Source organism: Corythoichthys intestinalis, chromosome 12 (assembly GCF_030265065.1).
Source record: "Corythoichthys intestinalis isolate RoL2023-P3 chromosome 12, ASM3026506v1, whole genome shotgun sequence".
NCBI lineage: Eukaryota > Metazoa > Chordata > Actinopteri > Syngnathiformes > Syngnathidae > Corythoichthys > Corythoichthys intestinalis.
In genome coordinates this window covers 53,785,969-53,801,853 of record NC_080406.1, presented here as the reverse complement: position 1 = coordinate 53,801,853, position 15,885 = coordinate 53,785,969, and the positions used below count along the sequence as shown (strand labels likewise).

The 15,885-nt window shown below is 39.9% G+C and overlaps 1 protein-coding gene across 1 annotated transcript in view; it reads right to left on the bottom strand.

Annotated features, from left to right (window-relative positions):
• The window catches only part of LOC130927086 (caveolae-associated protein 2-like), a 48,794-nt gene extending 33,807 nt beyond the window's left edge, over positions 1-14,987 (bottom strand). The window contains exon 1 of the mRNA XM_057852624.1: positions 14,320-14,987. Coding sequence (XP_057708607.1) covers positions 14,320-14,889 — 570 coding nt within the window. The 5' untranslated portion in view covers positions 14,890-14,987. The remainder of the gene's footprint in view (positions 1-14,319) is intronic.
• Positions 14,988-15,885: the final 898 nt, after the last annotated feature.

Here is a 15,885-nt window from a genome sequence, read left to right as displayed (position 1 = left end):
TATTTCTTTGATGATTTACTGTATCTCATTTTATTCAAACGTCATCAATCACGTGACAATTTTTGTTTGATACCGATAGCTCCGCGAGCCTGACAAGGATGAGCGGTGTTGAAAATGAATGATGAACTAATGTATTTTTCGTCTCTAGAACTATTTATAGCTATCGATAACAAAACCTCTAAATATGTGCACAAAATAATTGAAGCAAGAGTCAATAAATTACATTATAGATTCAAGGGTGAAAAGCAGTTTTCATGGTGCCTTGAACTACATTTTAGGGCAAAAAAATGCAAATACAGTTGTGGTCAAAAGTTTACATACACTTGTGAAGAACATAATGTCATGGCTCTCTTGAGTTTCCCGTTATTTCTACAACTCTGATTTTTCTCCGATAGAGTGATTGGAACAGATACTTCTTTGTCACAAAAAACATTCATGAAGTTTGGTTCTTTTATGACTTTATTATGGGTTAACAGAAAAAGTGATCAAATCTGCTGGGTCAAAAATATACATACAGCAACACGAATTTGCAATTTCTTGTGAGTGATTATTGACTTGAACAATCATTGACTTGAACAAGTCAGGAAAGTCACTTGGAGCCATTTCAAAGCAGCTGCAGGTCCCAAGAGCAACAGTGCAAACAATTGTTTGTAAGTATAAAGTGCATGGCACTGTTTTGTCACTGCCACGATCAGGAAGAAAACGCAAGCTATTACCTGCTGCTGAAAGAAAATTGGTCAGGAGGGTGAAGATTCAACCGAGAATCACCAAAAAGCAGATCTGCCAAGAATTAGAAGCTGCTGGAACACAGGTGTCAGTGTCCACAGTCAAGCGTGTTTTGCATCTCCATGGACTGAGAGGCTGCTGTGCAAGATGGAAGCCCTTGCTCCAAAAGCGGCACCTTAAGGCTCGACTGAAGTTTGCTGCTGATCACATTGACAAAGATAAGACCTTCTGGAGGAAAGTTCTGTGGTCAGACGAAACAAAAATCGAGCTGTTTGGCCACAATGCCCAGCAATATGTTTGGAGGAGAAAAGGTGAGGCCTTTAACCCCAAGTACACCATGCCTACCGTCAAGCACGGTGGTGGTAGTATTATGCTGTGGGGCTGTTTTGCTGCCAATGGAACTGGTGCTTTACAGAGAGTAAATGGGATAATGAAGAAGGAGGATTACCTTCAAATTCTTCAAGATAACCTAACGTCATCAGCCCGAAGATTGGGTCTTGGGCGCAGTTGGGTGTTCCAACAGGAGAATGACCCAAAACACACATCAAAAGTGGTTTTGGAATGGATAAATCAGGCTAGAATTAAGGTTTTCGAATGGCCTTCCCAAAGTCCTGACTTAAACCCCATTGAGAACTTGTGGACAATGCTGAAGAAACAAGTCCATGTCAGAAAGCCATCACATTTAACTGAAATGCACCAATTCTGTCAAGAGGAGTGGTCAAAGATTCAACCAGAAGCTTGCCAGAAGCTTGTAGATGGCTACCAAAAGCGCCTAATTGAAGTGAAAATGGCCAAGGGACATGTTACCAAATATTAGCGCTGCTGTATATATATTTTTGACCCAGAAAACCATACCCACTTTGAAGCATGGGAGTGGAAACATCATGCTTTGGGGCTGTTTTTCTGCAAAGGGACCAGGACGACTGATCTGTGTAAAGGAAACAATGAATGGGGCCATGTATCAAGAGATTTTGAGTGAAAATCTCCTTCCATCAGCAAGGGCATTGAAGATGAGACGTGGCTGGGTCTTTCAGCATGACAATGATCCCAAACACACAGCCAGGGCAACAAAGGAGTGGCTTCGTAAGAAGCATTTCAAGGTCCTGGAGTGGCCTAGCCAGTCTCCAGATCTGAACCCCATAGAAAATCTGTGGAGGGAGTTGAAAGTCCGTGTTGCCCAACGACAGCCCCAAAACATCACTGCTTTAGAGGAGATCTGCATGGAGGAATGGGCCAAAGTACCAGCAACAGTGTGTGAAAAGCTTGTGAAGAGTTACAGAAAATGTTGGGGCTCCGTTATTGCCAACAAAGGGTACATAACAAAGTATTGAGATGAACTTTTGGTATTGACCAAATACTTATTTTCCACCATGACTTGCAAATAAATTCTTTAAAAATCAAACAATGTGATTTTCTATTTTTTTTTCTTCCACATTTTGTCTCTCATGGTTGAGGTTTACCCATGTTGACAATTACAGGCCTCTCTAATATTTTCAAGTGGGAGAACTTGCACAATTAGTGGTTGACTAAATACTTATTTGCCTCCCTGTACGTCACCAAAGAGCAAGAGGCACGGAGGACGGCAGCGATGGAGCTGTACATTTGGCCTCGGCTTTTTGGGAAGAAACGGGCTTAACAACAGTCATAAAATAATAAATAAATAGAAGGGGGGTGGCTGAGAATGCTCGGTTTTCTTTCGGTGTGTTAAATGAGCAGTACTGTATTTCAATAATGCTTACATTGCCGAGAGGGGCAAACTGACCATACGGTGCATGCGTTCAAACAATCAATATAAAGTTTGAATATAAGACTGAACAGGGATTATTTATGTCTGGTATTTGTGTCCTTTTTTTGGAAATCAAAATATGATCACCCTAGAATGATGCAGAGCCAGCAAGTATAGTCATTTGTTTTGATGCTTCGCGTGTCGCACTGCGAGTTAGTGCGCATGCGTAATGCTTGAACGGGCTCAATGGACAGAGGCTGTCTGAACGGCCACGACCCCCCCCAAAAAAAAAACAGATATGACAAAAAAATCGGAATTGTGCATTAAGACCTGCAGTATGAACCTAGCCTCAGTTACCTTTTTGTAAGAGTAATTAAATACACAGCAATGTAACGTCAGTTACTTTTCCGGTTCTAAACATTATTACATTATACATTTTATAGCATTGTTCACATAAAAGATGCTTATATTAACTGATTTAATTAAAAATTTTCATTTATATGAGTGTAACAGTATACAAACTTTAACTTTCAAATGCTGTGAGAGAAAAAAAATGCCTTTTTGTTTTTCCTGTTGTACTGAATGGGCACCGAACCGTGACCGACGTATCGTGATACGTACCGAACCGTGAGTTGCGTGTTTCATCACACCTCTAATATATATATATATATATATATATATATATATATATATATATATATATATATATATATATATATATATATATATATATATATATATATATATAGTTATATTTTTCAATATGCAGGCAAGGCTCTGAATCTCCTGCCTCCCCTATCTTTGCTTTAGTTGTTTTGCAAAAAGGTTCATGGATATGTAATTCAAGAAAAGGGCTGGGGTCGGCAACCCCTGTTTTAAGAGACACATTCGGCTCATTAGCGCTGCCCTAGTGGCTCCCTGGAGCATTTTCAAAAATGTTTGAAAATGGAAAAAGATGGGAACTTGGGGAGGGAAATATATTTTTTGTTTTGATATGGTTTCTTTAGGAGGACAAAAATGACACAAACATTCTTAACATTTTTCAATGCCGTAAAAATGTGTAGAATAAATATTAGATTTCACCATTTCTGTCAATGAAGATTTGCGTAGTAGCCTGCAACATACGTTTCTGTCAGCAGGGCGGGATGCCAGGCAGGTGGCTCTTGTAAACAAACCGGGAGCTGTGTGATAGGCCATGGATCCGAAAGGGTAAAAAATGAAAAATAACTAAGGATTCAACGTTTCTTGGACCGAATCATTTGCATTCATTGCCTGAATGTCTACTATGTGGCGAAAAGTTGTCAAATAACAAAAACAGTAATGTGGAAAGACATTTCCAGGGAAGGCATGCTAAATTTGCAACCCAGTTGGGAGTGAGAAAAAGTTTGATTGCATTACTTCCGAATAACTTAGAGCAGCGCAAAAATAGGTTTTAGAAGTGCATTGCATCACCAAACTCCACAACTGCTGCAAGTCTTTTTTTTTGCAACCCGGTAGATAATGAAGCGTGGAAAACCGTTCAAAGATGGTGAGTACATAGACACATTCATCAACATACCAGAACACCTATTTGCAGACTTCAAAAACAAAACCGAGATAATAAAGAAAATCAAAGACATGCCCAGATAAGTGGCATGTTATGCACGTTCCATTTTGTTGTTTTTTTCAAAATAAAAATGACATCAAAAATCGGATTTCTTTATTGCATTTCTTTAATTTCATAAAAGCAATGAAACAATTCATCACTATTGTAATGAAGTTAAACTTGAGGTAGCATCACACAACGGAGTAGTCATGTGGTGCGTTGGATACACTACAGGGAAAATAAACATTAAATCATGAAGGCACATTATGTATTTTTAGCCAACTTAGTCATCTTGATAGTAGGATAATATATTTAATACAGATACATACAGCATGTGTTGCCTTCATTATAAGGCTTATGTAAGGCTTTTAATTATTTGTGGCTCCACACATATTTGTTTTTTGATTTTCTGGTCCAATATGGCTCTTTCAACACTTTGAGTTGCCGTTGCCTGGTTTAGGGTTAGATATAGATATATTATATTGTTGCATCTACAAGGACAACGCCAACTTGGTGGTGATCATCATGATTGAAGCAACTCGTGAATGTACTTTTTTTTTCGACTTTGAGACTAAGGTCTCCCAGTTTCAGTGGCATTCATATTAAATTTTTCCTGGTCGGAGGTTGGAAAATTCCGACTTCCCACCTTCCTCAAATGCAGCATAAGAGATGCAAAGCGATCGAAGACACTGTGACGAAGAGTAGCAAAGCATAAACCGGTAGTAATAAAGGCTGAGCGGCAGTCTTGTGGTGGGAGAATAATGATGGGAAAAATTGCCCCTCTTCTACCAAGTACAGACAGTACATACACAATCATTAAATTTTCACCCTAAGGCTTGCCAAAGTCTCATTAACGCCTCTGTAACTGCATACACCTGGCCCAAAATATCAGGATAATAGCGATTGGGTAACATGCATAATTGCACGTTAACACTTGCCGCCACACACACACCGCTACACACACAACAAACACACGCACACATACCTGGCCTACTTTGCCCATTGACACACCTTTTTTTTTTTTTTTGTAAGTGTACAGGTAAGAACATACCTAACAGTTTATTAGCGCAGGAGCAATGGCACTAATTGGGAAGAAATAGTAGATATTTCATGAGCATTCATTTATTTTTCATGATACAATGCAACGCTAAACATCTGGGGTACGCAAAGTGTAAAAGTATACGGCATGCTCTTTAATCTGACCAGCCAAGCATGATGCAATTTAAGACTGGTGAACTGGTTGTGTTGAAATGACTTTTGGCTTTTTACTGTCAGGAATGGCTACAGCGAGTGACTTTATTGACTTAATAATGAAATTAAAATAATGTATTTTCCGCACTATAAGGCCCACCTTCAATGAAGGGTCTATTTAAAAACTTTTTTCCTATATAAGGCATTATAAGACGCAGTAGTAGTAGTGGTTGGGGTTGCGTTATGCATCCACTAGATGGAGCTGAGCTAAAGGGAATGTCATGCCATGATGAGCCAATATTGATTCGTATATTAAAGCGCATCGGATTATAAGGCGCACTGTTTGCTTCTTACAAAATTGAAGGCCTTTAGGTGCGCCTTATAGTACGGAAAATACAGTATATACTGTAACTGTATATGTGGTATACACTATCTACCGTATTTTTTGGACAATAAGCCGCGACTTTTTTCTCGCCGTTTCTACCCTGCGGCTTTCATAAGGAAGCGGCCTATTTATGGATTTTTTTTGGGGGGGGGGGGGGGGGGGGGGGTCAAACGAGCTTCATAATTTCTTGTTAAACATAATACAATCGAATAATTAGACATATTTTAAAAGAATGGATTTCCAAATTTTGCCATGACATAGCACTCAGATGCTACACTAGCACCGATAAAGCTTGCCAGAAGCTCGTCAGACTTACTCAAAAACTCAGGATATGGCTAGTATGGTCTATGGTCATCTGATCTATATGCTGCTACAAAAGAACAATTTCAAATTCTTGGCATCCACTATTTGCTACGACAAGAAAACCCGATGCTAATGTTGATTAGCCGTTTTCAACTGGCACTCAGAGGACTTTATTGCCACAATATGCTACAACAAAGCTGCTGTAGGCTATAAGAGTTAGCGCTCGTCGTTAACCATTTTTAAGTAGATTTCATCCACTTTAAGTTTAGAAGGCAAGGTAATGTGGTTCATATATCTTTGCAAATGTCTTGACCTGTTTTTTAAAGTTAGTTTGTTTTTAAGCATACAGACAACACGTGTTGGTGATGTTGATGAGTGTTTATCTGGCTAAGAAATATATATTTTGATCAATCAAATATTTATGTGTAACATCGAAGTAAATAGCCAATGTTAAGATAGGGACACCTGTGGCTTATAGTCAAGTACGGGATATATGTGGAATTATTTTAACATTTTGTGAACTTTGGCCGGTCTGGCTTATAATCAGGTGTGCTTAAAAGTTCAGAAATGACGGTACCTTTAACAAGGGTTTTTTTGACTAAGTAATTATGGGAAAAAAATTGCATTTGTTAATCATAAATTAAAAACATTTTTGTCAACGATGACAGATAAGAACATAATGTTATATACAGTACATATTTTATATGATTATTTCATATTTTATGTTATTATTCATGAATTCAATTTCTATTCATTCATGTCATTGAATTAACATCATTTAAATAGAAATTTGAATGAAATAGAATAGAATGAAATAACTTTACACATGATTTTAACTAGTCTATTAAATACTTGGTTATATAAAAAACAATGAATTATTAATAGTAGACGTCGACTGATATATTGGCCGGTTAAGGTCCATATATCCGTCCGATATATGGACTTTTTTCCAATATCAGCCATTAGTCAATTAACGAAGAAAATAACTCGATTACAAAAGATTTTGATCCGGTTGGATGTTAGCAACTGTGGCCACCGCTGACTGATGGCAGGACCCCGGAAGGACCCTGCAGCAGCTTGAAGGCAGGCTGCTATGGTAAGCTTCAGGTTTGTCTGTTCTGTAAATATTGTAAGATATTTTTTATCTTGCATGAGAGAATGTACAATGTTGCTTTAGCCTCTAAAAGAGTTTACTGAGTGATCCTTACACCCCAAATGTAACTCGTAGCATTAGCGTAGCATTCGCATATGCATTAGCGTACGCATTAGGTTTGGCTTGTTAACATCTCGTAAAAAGTAGTAGAAGTAGTAGTAGTAGAAGTGCTGTGTTCGTTGGTTTGGTAGCACTAGACCGAATTAATCCTTTAAGTCTCAGGCCATCATTGTAAATTTGAACCTGTTGAAGCAATTTAAAAAAAAATGCCTTTCACAATCTAATCTACATGCTTGAAAAAAAAAAGTTTATCGGCCTCAAATATCGGCTTACAAAATCAGCTTTGAATATCAGCAATGGGCTGGAATTTTTTTTAGATATCAGTATTGACATCGGCATTTGATAATCCCATATCGGTCGACCTCTAATTAATAGTATGATTTAATATTGGGAACTATTTCGTTACCACAAGCTATTAAAAATAATCATGATAAATAAACTGTTGTAACAACGTGAGCCATTTGTACAAATTTTGCCCGGCCCAGCCTGCTATTCAGTAACAAAGTAGAAATCAGCAATAAACGAGCATGATTCATTCAAAATCAGCAGCCGCTCCCTTTTGAATGGAATAAATTGATCCTTACGCCGTGAGCAAATACAGCAACTTAAAGGACTGCGGTCTCGGCACCTGAACAACAGAGCATGGGTACCTGGGAAACCAGATAACCAAGATGGTTAAGAGCTCTCAGTGGCTCCGGCTGTGTCAACAATCTACGCCCCCCCCCCCCTTCGCCTCCCCACCACTCCTATCAACTCCCCCACCTTCCGCCCTACCTTCCACCGCACCTTCACTTCCTGGACATGCACTTGTGTGCACATGCTCAAACCACACTTACTTTCTAATGGGGAAAAATGGGAACTCATTCAGGTATTATAGACAGGTATATTCATATCTCTTGGGCTTTAAAGGGGAAGTTCAGAATTTTTGACATCAGGCTTAATCTTCGAGTTAGTAGAGGTTTAATTTGTCAGTGGAGTTGATTTAAACAAATTCTGTACAGTTTGTTATTTATTTGTTAATTTCAGGGCTCCGGAGTGGCTAAGCCAGCACGAGTCAATGGTACAATCTTAACAGTCAAAAAAAAAACAAAAAACAAAAAAAAAAACATGCACGTATGAGAATCACAGACGACACATGCAAATCAATAGTGTTGGCTATGTTTTCAGGATAAAGTTGTTATCATTTACGATTGCAATTCAATAACTGTAGTATGAACAGCAACATTTGTAATCCAACAGCTCTGCAGGGAACAAGCTTCAGAGCGGAGTGATATTTTTTCCACCTGTGTGTTTATGCCATAGCCAGCAACAAGTAACCACAGTTTATAATGTTTCTCGTTCTTCGTAGGGAATTTGTGGAAGCTTCCCTTTGCCCATTTCTTCTGTCTGTTTCCACAGCCTCTAAATGCACATTTCACCACGTTGCCATTCTTCAGTCAAGACTCAGACTGATGCTGCATTCGAGGAAGTTGGGAAGTCGGAGTTTTCCAATCTCAGACCAGGAAAAATATAATTGGAATGCCACTCCAACTTGGAGGCCGTAGTTGCTAAGTCGGGAAAAAAAAAGTACACCGACTTCACGAGTTGCTTCAATCTGACGTCACTCGACAAAATGGCGCTGTCCGTCACAAAGCAGTAATAGTAAGACTAAAGAAGGCAGTTCACGGTGTGCTATTTACTTCAACTGTCGATTTTCCTCCACTATTTGATCGCTAACGAGAAGGCAGTTTTGCTGGAGGTCAAAATGTCTTTTGATGGCCCAAATTAAAAAACAACTTGTCGCGATCAGCCATCTTGCTGTTTACATTCGCTCAGAATGCTTTGAGGTCGCAACTGTTACCATCCGAGTAGGATAAGTCTGATTTCACACATTCCTCGAATGCAGGATGAGCACGAGTGGCCGAAGAACTCCTCTATTGTGGTTGCATTACACATCTTAAAAATAGTCCTGCAGAATTAAATGAATTATGGCAGTTTGGTGTGACATTGTTTTGGCCATATGGGTATTTCGTGCAATGATCAGCATTTCGAATGTCTATCTTAGTTTTGTTAATATCGTTTTATATTGGCATGCTATGATTGTTCCATTGACTCGCGTTAGCTTAGACTAGGGTGACCATATTTTGATTTCCAAAAAAGAGGACACTCGGCCTCAAGATATTTGAATTTTACTCGAAGTTCACTCAAACACGTCTGTATCACTTTAATATATATAAAGTGTGTCTCCTCCATCTGGATTGAAAAATTCAGTTTTATGAAAAAAAATGTATACATTGCCATATGATTTACTCAACAGGCTTTATTCTTCCTAAAAAAAACAAACAAAAAAATCAAACAATAAAAATCCCCCCCCCAAAAAAAACAAAAAACAACAACAACAAAACAAACAAATTAAATAATGATTAAAGAAAAATAATATAATGCAGACCCATGGAAATGTAGTCCAGTCAATAAACACACACAGTAGGCTATGTGCCAACTAAACATTTTTATAAATTACTATCACAACAACTGTCGTTGACAAATTGCTATTCCCACTCAATTGTTATTCTCATTGAATGTTCTAGATCGCACGCAAATAATAACCGAGATAAATTGACAAACTATTCAACCAGCATGTTTCCAAACGCAGCAGTTCAAAACTACATTTCCCATAATGTCTAGCGCGGCTTACCTTATAGCTACCCTATTAGCAAGTACCTGGGAAATTGGTTTCATGCAAAATCATGAAAACCAGACATTTTTATTAATTTATAAAACCAGGCCTACTGAGAGGACCTGAAGAGAGGACTTGTCCGGGCCAAAGAGGACGTTTGGCCACCCTAGCTTAGACACTCCCGAGCCCTGAAACTATGAAATAACTGCACAGAATTTGTTGATATCAATTCCACCGACTAGAAACCCTGCTAACTCGAAGATCAAGCCTAATGTAAAAAAATCAGAAATTCCACTTTAATGTCCATTACCAAAGATATATTTGTAGTTTTTCATGTCAAGAGGTTGGAGAATGTCTGAGACTGCCTTACTGGGAATCCCAAGCCTGTAAATAAGGTCAATGAGAAACTCATCACAAGTTGACAGCACTGCACGATTTTAGATTAAAGATCAGCCGTAACAGGAAACCAATAGAAAATGGAGGGATTTGCAAACAGTTGAAAGAGTATGTATATTTGAAACTCAACTCGGCAATGGAAATGTGTAGTATTTACAGACAATTTGTTGCAGCAGTTAGGAGGAGCACTACATGTGACTAATCATCAGAACGACTGATGTACAATTTTGGTGAGTCACGCACTGTGTGTGTACGTCCCTGAATAAATTGTGTGTACATTCCTGAGTAATTTTAAAGCTGCTTTTACTGTATATTGTACAATGAAACTACTATTAAGAAGTAAGAGGTGTCATGAAAGCTGACAAGCGCTGGAATTACTGCTCTGCTTAATGCATTTGATTTCTGGCCTTATCAAAGTCTTTGATTGGAGAAGTTGCTCTGCAAGGATATTTTTTACTTTCCCTTGGCCATTTTTGGGGAGGAAAAGTGAAGAGTGTATCATTCGTTCAGCACCTGTCTCAAGTTACCTCGAACGGTGGTTAAAATGGCAAAGCTGTATGAAAGCCAACTGTCTGAATAGCTGCGGGGGTGAAAGCAGATCCAGTTGGAGCCCGGGGGCCCTCCTCTATTATCCTGCTTCCCTCCATTCCCAGACACACCCTTTTCTTACCCTCCACTGACATGGAAGAGGGCGTGAAAGAGAGAGGAGACCTGTCTACCTGTTGAGATCTTATATTCGTGTGCAGGGGCGTCACTACGTTTTAAGAACAGTGGGGGTCTTAGGCCCCAGCAGATGCACAGGATGTAAGTGAACGTAGAGTACAAGCACAAAATTTCACAAACAAATAACAAAGACTGATCATATATTCATTATTATTGTTATTGTTGTTTCAGTCATTTTTATACAATAGAAAAACAGGGAAAATGGCTACAATTGCACGTTACTTGGTAGATGGAAGCATCAAAGAATGCCGTCTGTTTTTAAGGGTGGCAAATAGGTCAATCACTTTGCTCAGACTCCTACAGGTCAATAAAGGTGGTGGAGTGATTATTATTAGTGTATTATTATGATTATCCACTGACGATAATCATGGTGAATGAGCTCAACTACTGTACTCATCTATACGTAAAATCAGAAACAGATGATACTCCAGATGGAAGTCACTCCAAAGATAGTAATACAAAGAGTGCACACTTAAGTCTATAAATAAACAGGACCTCACAGTGCATTACAGATTAACTAGCAGCAGCCAAGTAGCAGCTTTATTTTAGAGATGGGATGTAACTTTTGGCTGCAAAACAACAAGACGTGCGCAGAGATTGTCTGTAGTGTGCAAGCCAGCTTTTTATTTGTCAAACACGGAGCAATTGGTTTATTAATCATATGGGACTTTCTGCTGTTAGTCCGGGGCTGGAGCTAACTGTTACTAGCAGCAGTGATAGATACTCACTTTCTTGGAAAACCTTCTTATATCCATCATTCATCTATCTATTCAACCCTCTGCTCTGTGTGCGTCAAAGGTACACACACACATGGTGGTAGTTCGGCACTGACTCCAAGCAAGGTGAAAACGCGCACTGGATTTTCAGTGATGTGGGCGTTCTCTATATGAACAAGTGCAATGGATAGGATAATGTCGCACTGAAGGGGCTCTCTACCTTACTCTATGAACAGGCATGCAAACTGGTTAGGGGTGAAAAAGGTGACAAAGTAACATGGACACACGGCATGCGTGGAAAAGTGCATTTCATAGTGCAACCAGAGACATCTCGAATTAAACACAGTACATAATAATTTAACATATACAAGTCTAAATCTCTCATCCTGAAATCAGAACATATAAGACGCATTAAGTAGCAAATTATACAAAATCTAAATTATAAAATATACAGTATGTCCCATTTGCATTAAGCAGAGAACAGCTGTATTCCCGTCTCTCACTACTGTCAGTCATTTGTTGTCACGAGAAGAGAGTGGCGGTGATAGGTCTAGGTCATCGGACTATAGCAGGGGTCCCCAACCTTTTTTGCACCACGGACCGCTGTTATTTGGGTCTTTTTTTCACAGACCAGTGTTCTGACAAATTTTGCAACCCATCAAAAATTGCAACGATGTGGTTCTGCGCATGCGCGTAACGTTAAACGTAGCCACAAAATGCAGCGATTCCAAAGTAAACACTACACAAACTTTCTTGAAAGAAAGGAATATTAACTTACGTTTGATCATGGAAGGACTTGTAGAAAACTTCTCCACAGATACATCCTGCCATGTTAGCTGCACACAAAAACTGCACACCGCTCTCCCCATTAACGACTTCACTTTGTTGTTAAGCATTATTTAAGAAGCCCGGTTTACAAAGATACGATGTTGGAAATTGCAGCAAGGTTTTCAATGCTCTCGTAGCGATGTCAGGATATTCCGGAATGACTTTAATCCAGAACCTCGGTAGAGTTGTTGTCTCAAATGTACATTTTATAAGGTTGCTGTCATTTGCGATATCTAAAAGTTGATCCTCCTGCTGCACAGACATGCTCGAATCACTCGGTTTATTCACAAACGGGTCACGAATCCAATCCTTCGCCGTTCGTGGGTCTTCGAGGTTGTAGGCTCGTCAGGTGCCCTTTTCGCCGTAGAAATATCTCCAAAGATGTCTGTTTTCCAGTCATCTTCATTCGTGTGGGGGCTAATTATTTCCAGGAACAAATGTGCTGCGCCCGCGGCCTAGTAATAGGTTTTTATCGAGGACAAGCACACATAGATATATACACAAACAAGATGTACTGCTAGCAGTCCAATCAATGGATTTCTATGACGACATTCTAATCTATCCCATAGTATTATATCTAGAGTAGACAGGGATATTGGTGTGTTAAGCAGGGGCACAGGGTTAATTCGGCCAGAATGCGGTCGTTATTAAATTATTATTTCTGTGCGGCCCGGTAGCAAATGCGCACAGATGGGGACCCCTGGACTAGAGTGTAGTTTTGAGCATGGACTATGGTTTTGAAGTTAACGGTTTCACTCGCTCGTTGACAGAGTTTTTGTGGGAGTGTTTCACTCAACACCAAATCAAACCAAGACTAGACTGAGACAAGAACTGCAAGACTGAAACTTACAATAGACTTTCTACAGTCGAGACTTAGATCAATGCTGACACAAGAATGAGACCAGGTCTGGAAGAAGACTGAAACAAGGCAAGATTAAGAATGAATCATGACTGAGAGTGACAACAAGACTGAGACCGTGACTGTAACAAGATCAAGACTGAAATCATCCTTGAAACAAACCCAAAATAAACCAAGACTGATTCAAGTATGGAGAAAAACAAAGCCTGGTCTCGAATGTACGCCACTGCTATTGTACTACAACAATGGTTTAAATTATTAATATATTTTTGGTAGGGTCTCAGTTACTCACACTAGATTGGCTTCACTATACACAATAATTGAACTGTACAGTGTACACTGTATTATTTCAGTAGTCTGTGTTTAAAACCAATCGTTGCAATCATTATTCGGTTCAGCTCTGCAGGTTCCTGCTCGACAAGTTTTTACCGCCCTGAAGGAAATTAAATGCAATCTGTCCTGCATGGGTGCCAACTTGCCTCCAAAGAAATGCACAAACACCTGCTACTGCATTCAAATATTAATGCAAAGAGGCTCAACCGTGGGAAAATACAGGCAATGCGCAAAAGTCATCTTCTGTCCGGTGAGGCCCAACCTGCAGCTCTAATTTCACTAACTTGCTCAGAATATTCTCATTCACTCTAAGTAACATATCTTTGTTCATCTAACTGGGCCAATGATGTATAGTGCAAAGCATTACAATGAAATGGTATTTTGCAAGCTGTAAAGGTACAATTAACCTGTCCATCCACATGTTGTCATTCATCAACCAGAATAATAGCCTTGTGTTCAACTAAGCAGGCCGACATTTCACACATTTGGGCGGAGACAGACAAGATCATTCTTATTTCTGGTAAGACCTGACTTACGAGTGCAAAAAATTTGAAGTGAAAAAAGACATGGCACAATTAAGGCCAACGTCTCAAATGCACTTGTACATATGTTGAAGAGGACAAACAAATACAAAATTAGAATTCCAGCACGGAAAGACTATCCCAGTCTATAATCTCACCTGGAAGATAAGAACTTTGAAGTGGTTTCTCTTGAGTAGATGGCTGTGGTTGGCCTCAAGCTTCTTCACCTGCACCGCCTGCTTATCCAAGCGCTCCCGCACCTCTTTCAGGTGGCCGCTGACTTTACGTGAGCGCTCTAGCAGCTTGCAAACGCTGTTGGAGGTGCCCACATGTGTCTTGGATAGGCGACTTACATCGCCCTGCACCACCCGAATGGCGCTCTCCAGGTCAGCCTGCTTCTGCTCCATACGTTGCTGGTTGTCTTGCACTGCCTCCATCATGTTCACCAGCTTGTCCAGCAGAGCAACCACGGTAATGGCGCTCACCTGACCACGGTCTGCTGGACTCCCTGGGGCGGCGGCAGAGGGAGATGTGGGGCCGGAACTCTTCAGACCCAACCGGGCCAGAGTGCCGGTGGGGGTTAGGGAGGCCGGGGTGGATGATGGGCTGAAGCTCGGGATGAAGAGCTCCGCATTCTCGGGCCCGGGCTCTGGGACCGTGTGGGTGCTACCCGTCACACTGCTGGTCTCAGGTTGGGATGCATCCACTCTAGGGGGCTCTTCTTCCATGGTGCACAGGTGGTTTGGTCAGTGGACCGATGCAAGGAGCTCCTATGTTGAGGAGTGAACTTTGTGAGTGATTTAGCTGAGCACCCACGCCCCACTCCCTCACGCTCTCTCTCCTCACACATGCACAAACATGCTGTGAACTTTCAAAACACCTCCCCTACGAGCCAAAGGGAGGGGCTCTGTCACTATAGTAACCTGGAAGGCGTAACCCAACTGACAGAGATTCATCCGTGTGTGTCCTTCCTTGTCGTGTTTTTCATGTAAGACCGACCACTCCAGTTTAGCTTGTGCATGGCTATTGTACATTTGTAAAGTATGTGGTTATTAGGGCACGAGCACAAGGTAACAAAAGTCTTCCTGGTAAAAGGATTCTGGTATTCTAAAATCATATCAGCTGCAAATGAGACTTAGTGATCAAAAGGGTTTTCCCAGAATTAAAAAAAGTTCAACTTTAAAAGCAAGTTTGATTCAGCAACGTGAAATTTGGCAGGCTTAAACGTACTGTATAGCATTTCATATCATCACGCAGAGAACAGTCACGTGAGAAAGGGGCCACTTTTTGTTGGTTCTTCAGAATCCAATTCATCCAAAACAGTTTTTCTGATTGCTACGGAAAACGATTGATACTTAGTTATGAAACACATGAGGTTTTGTCTTTTTTTTGATTGCAGAAGAATCACTGTGAAATTTGATTACTAAGCCAAAAGAGATTAAACTCGATTTATTGATTTTGTAATTCAGACCCTGAATCCAGTTTGAATTAGATACCACATTTAGTACGTCTATTATGATGTAACCCACTAAATGTCTGAAGAGGTTATGGCTGAAAAGACCCAGGAAGTCTTTAATTTAGTTTGAAGTGGCTAGAAATATTGCCCGAATGCTGCAAAATGTAAACCTCTTGTATAAAACAGATAACACACTTTAAAGTGGCTAGAAATATTGCCAGAATGCTGCAAAATTTAAACCTCTTGTATAAAACAGATAACACTATTG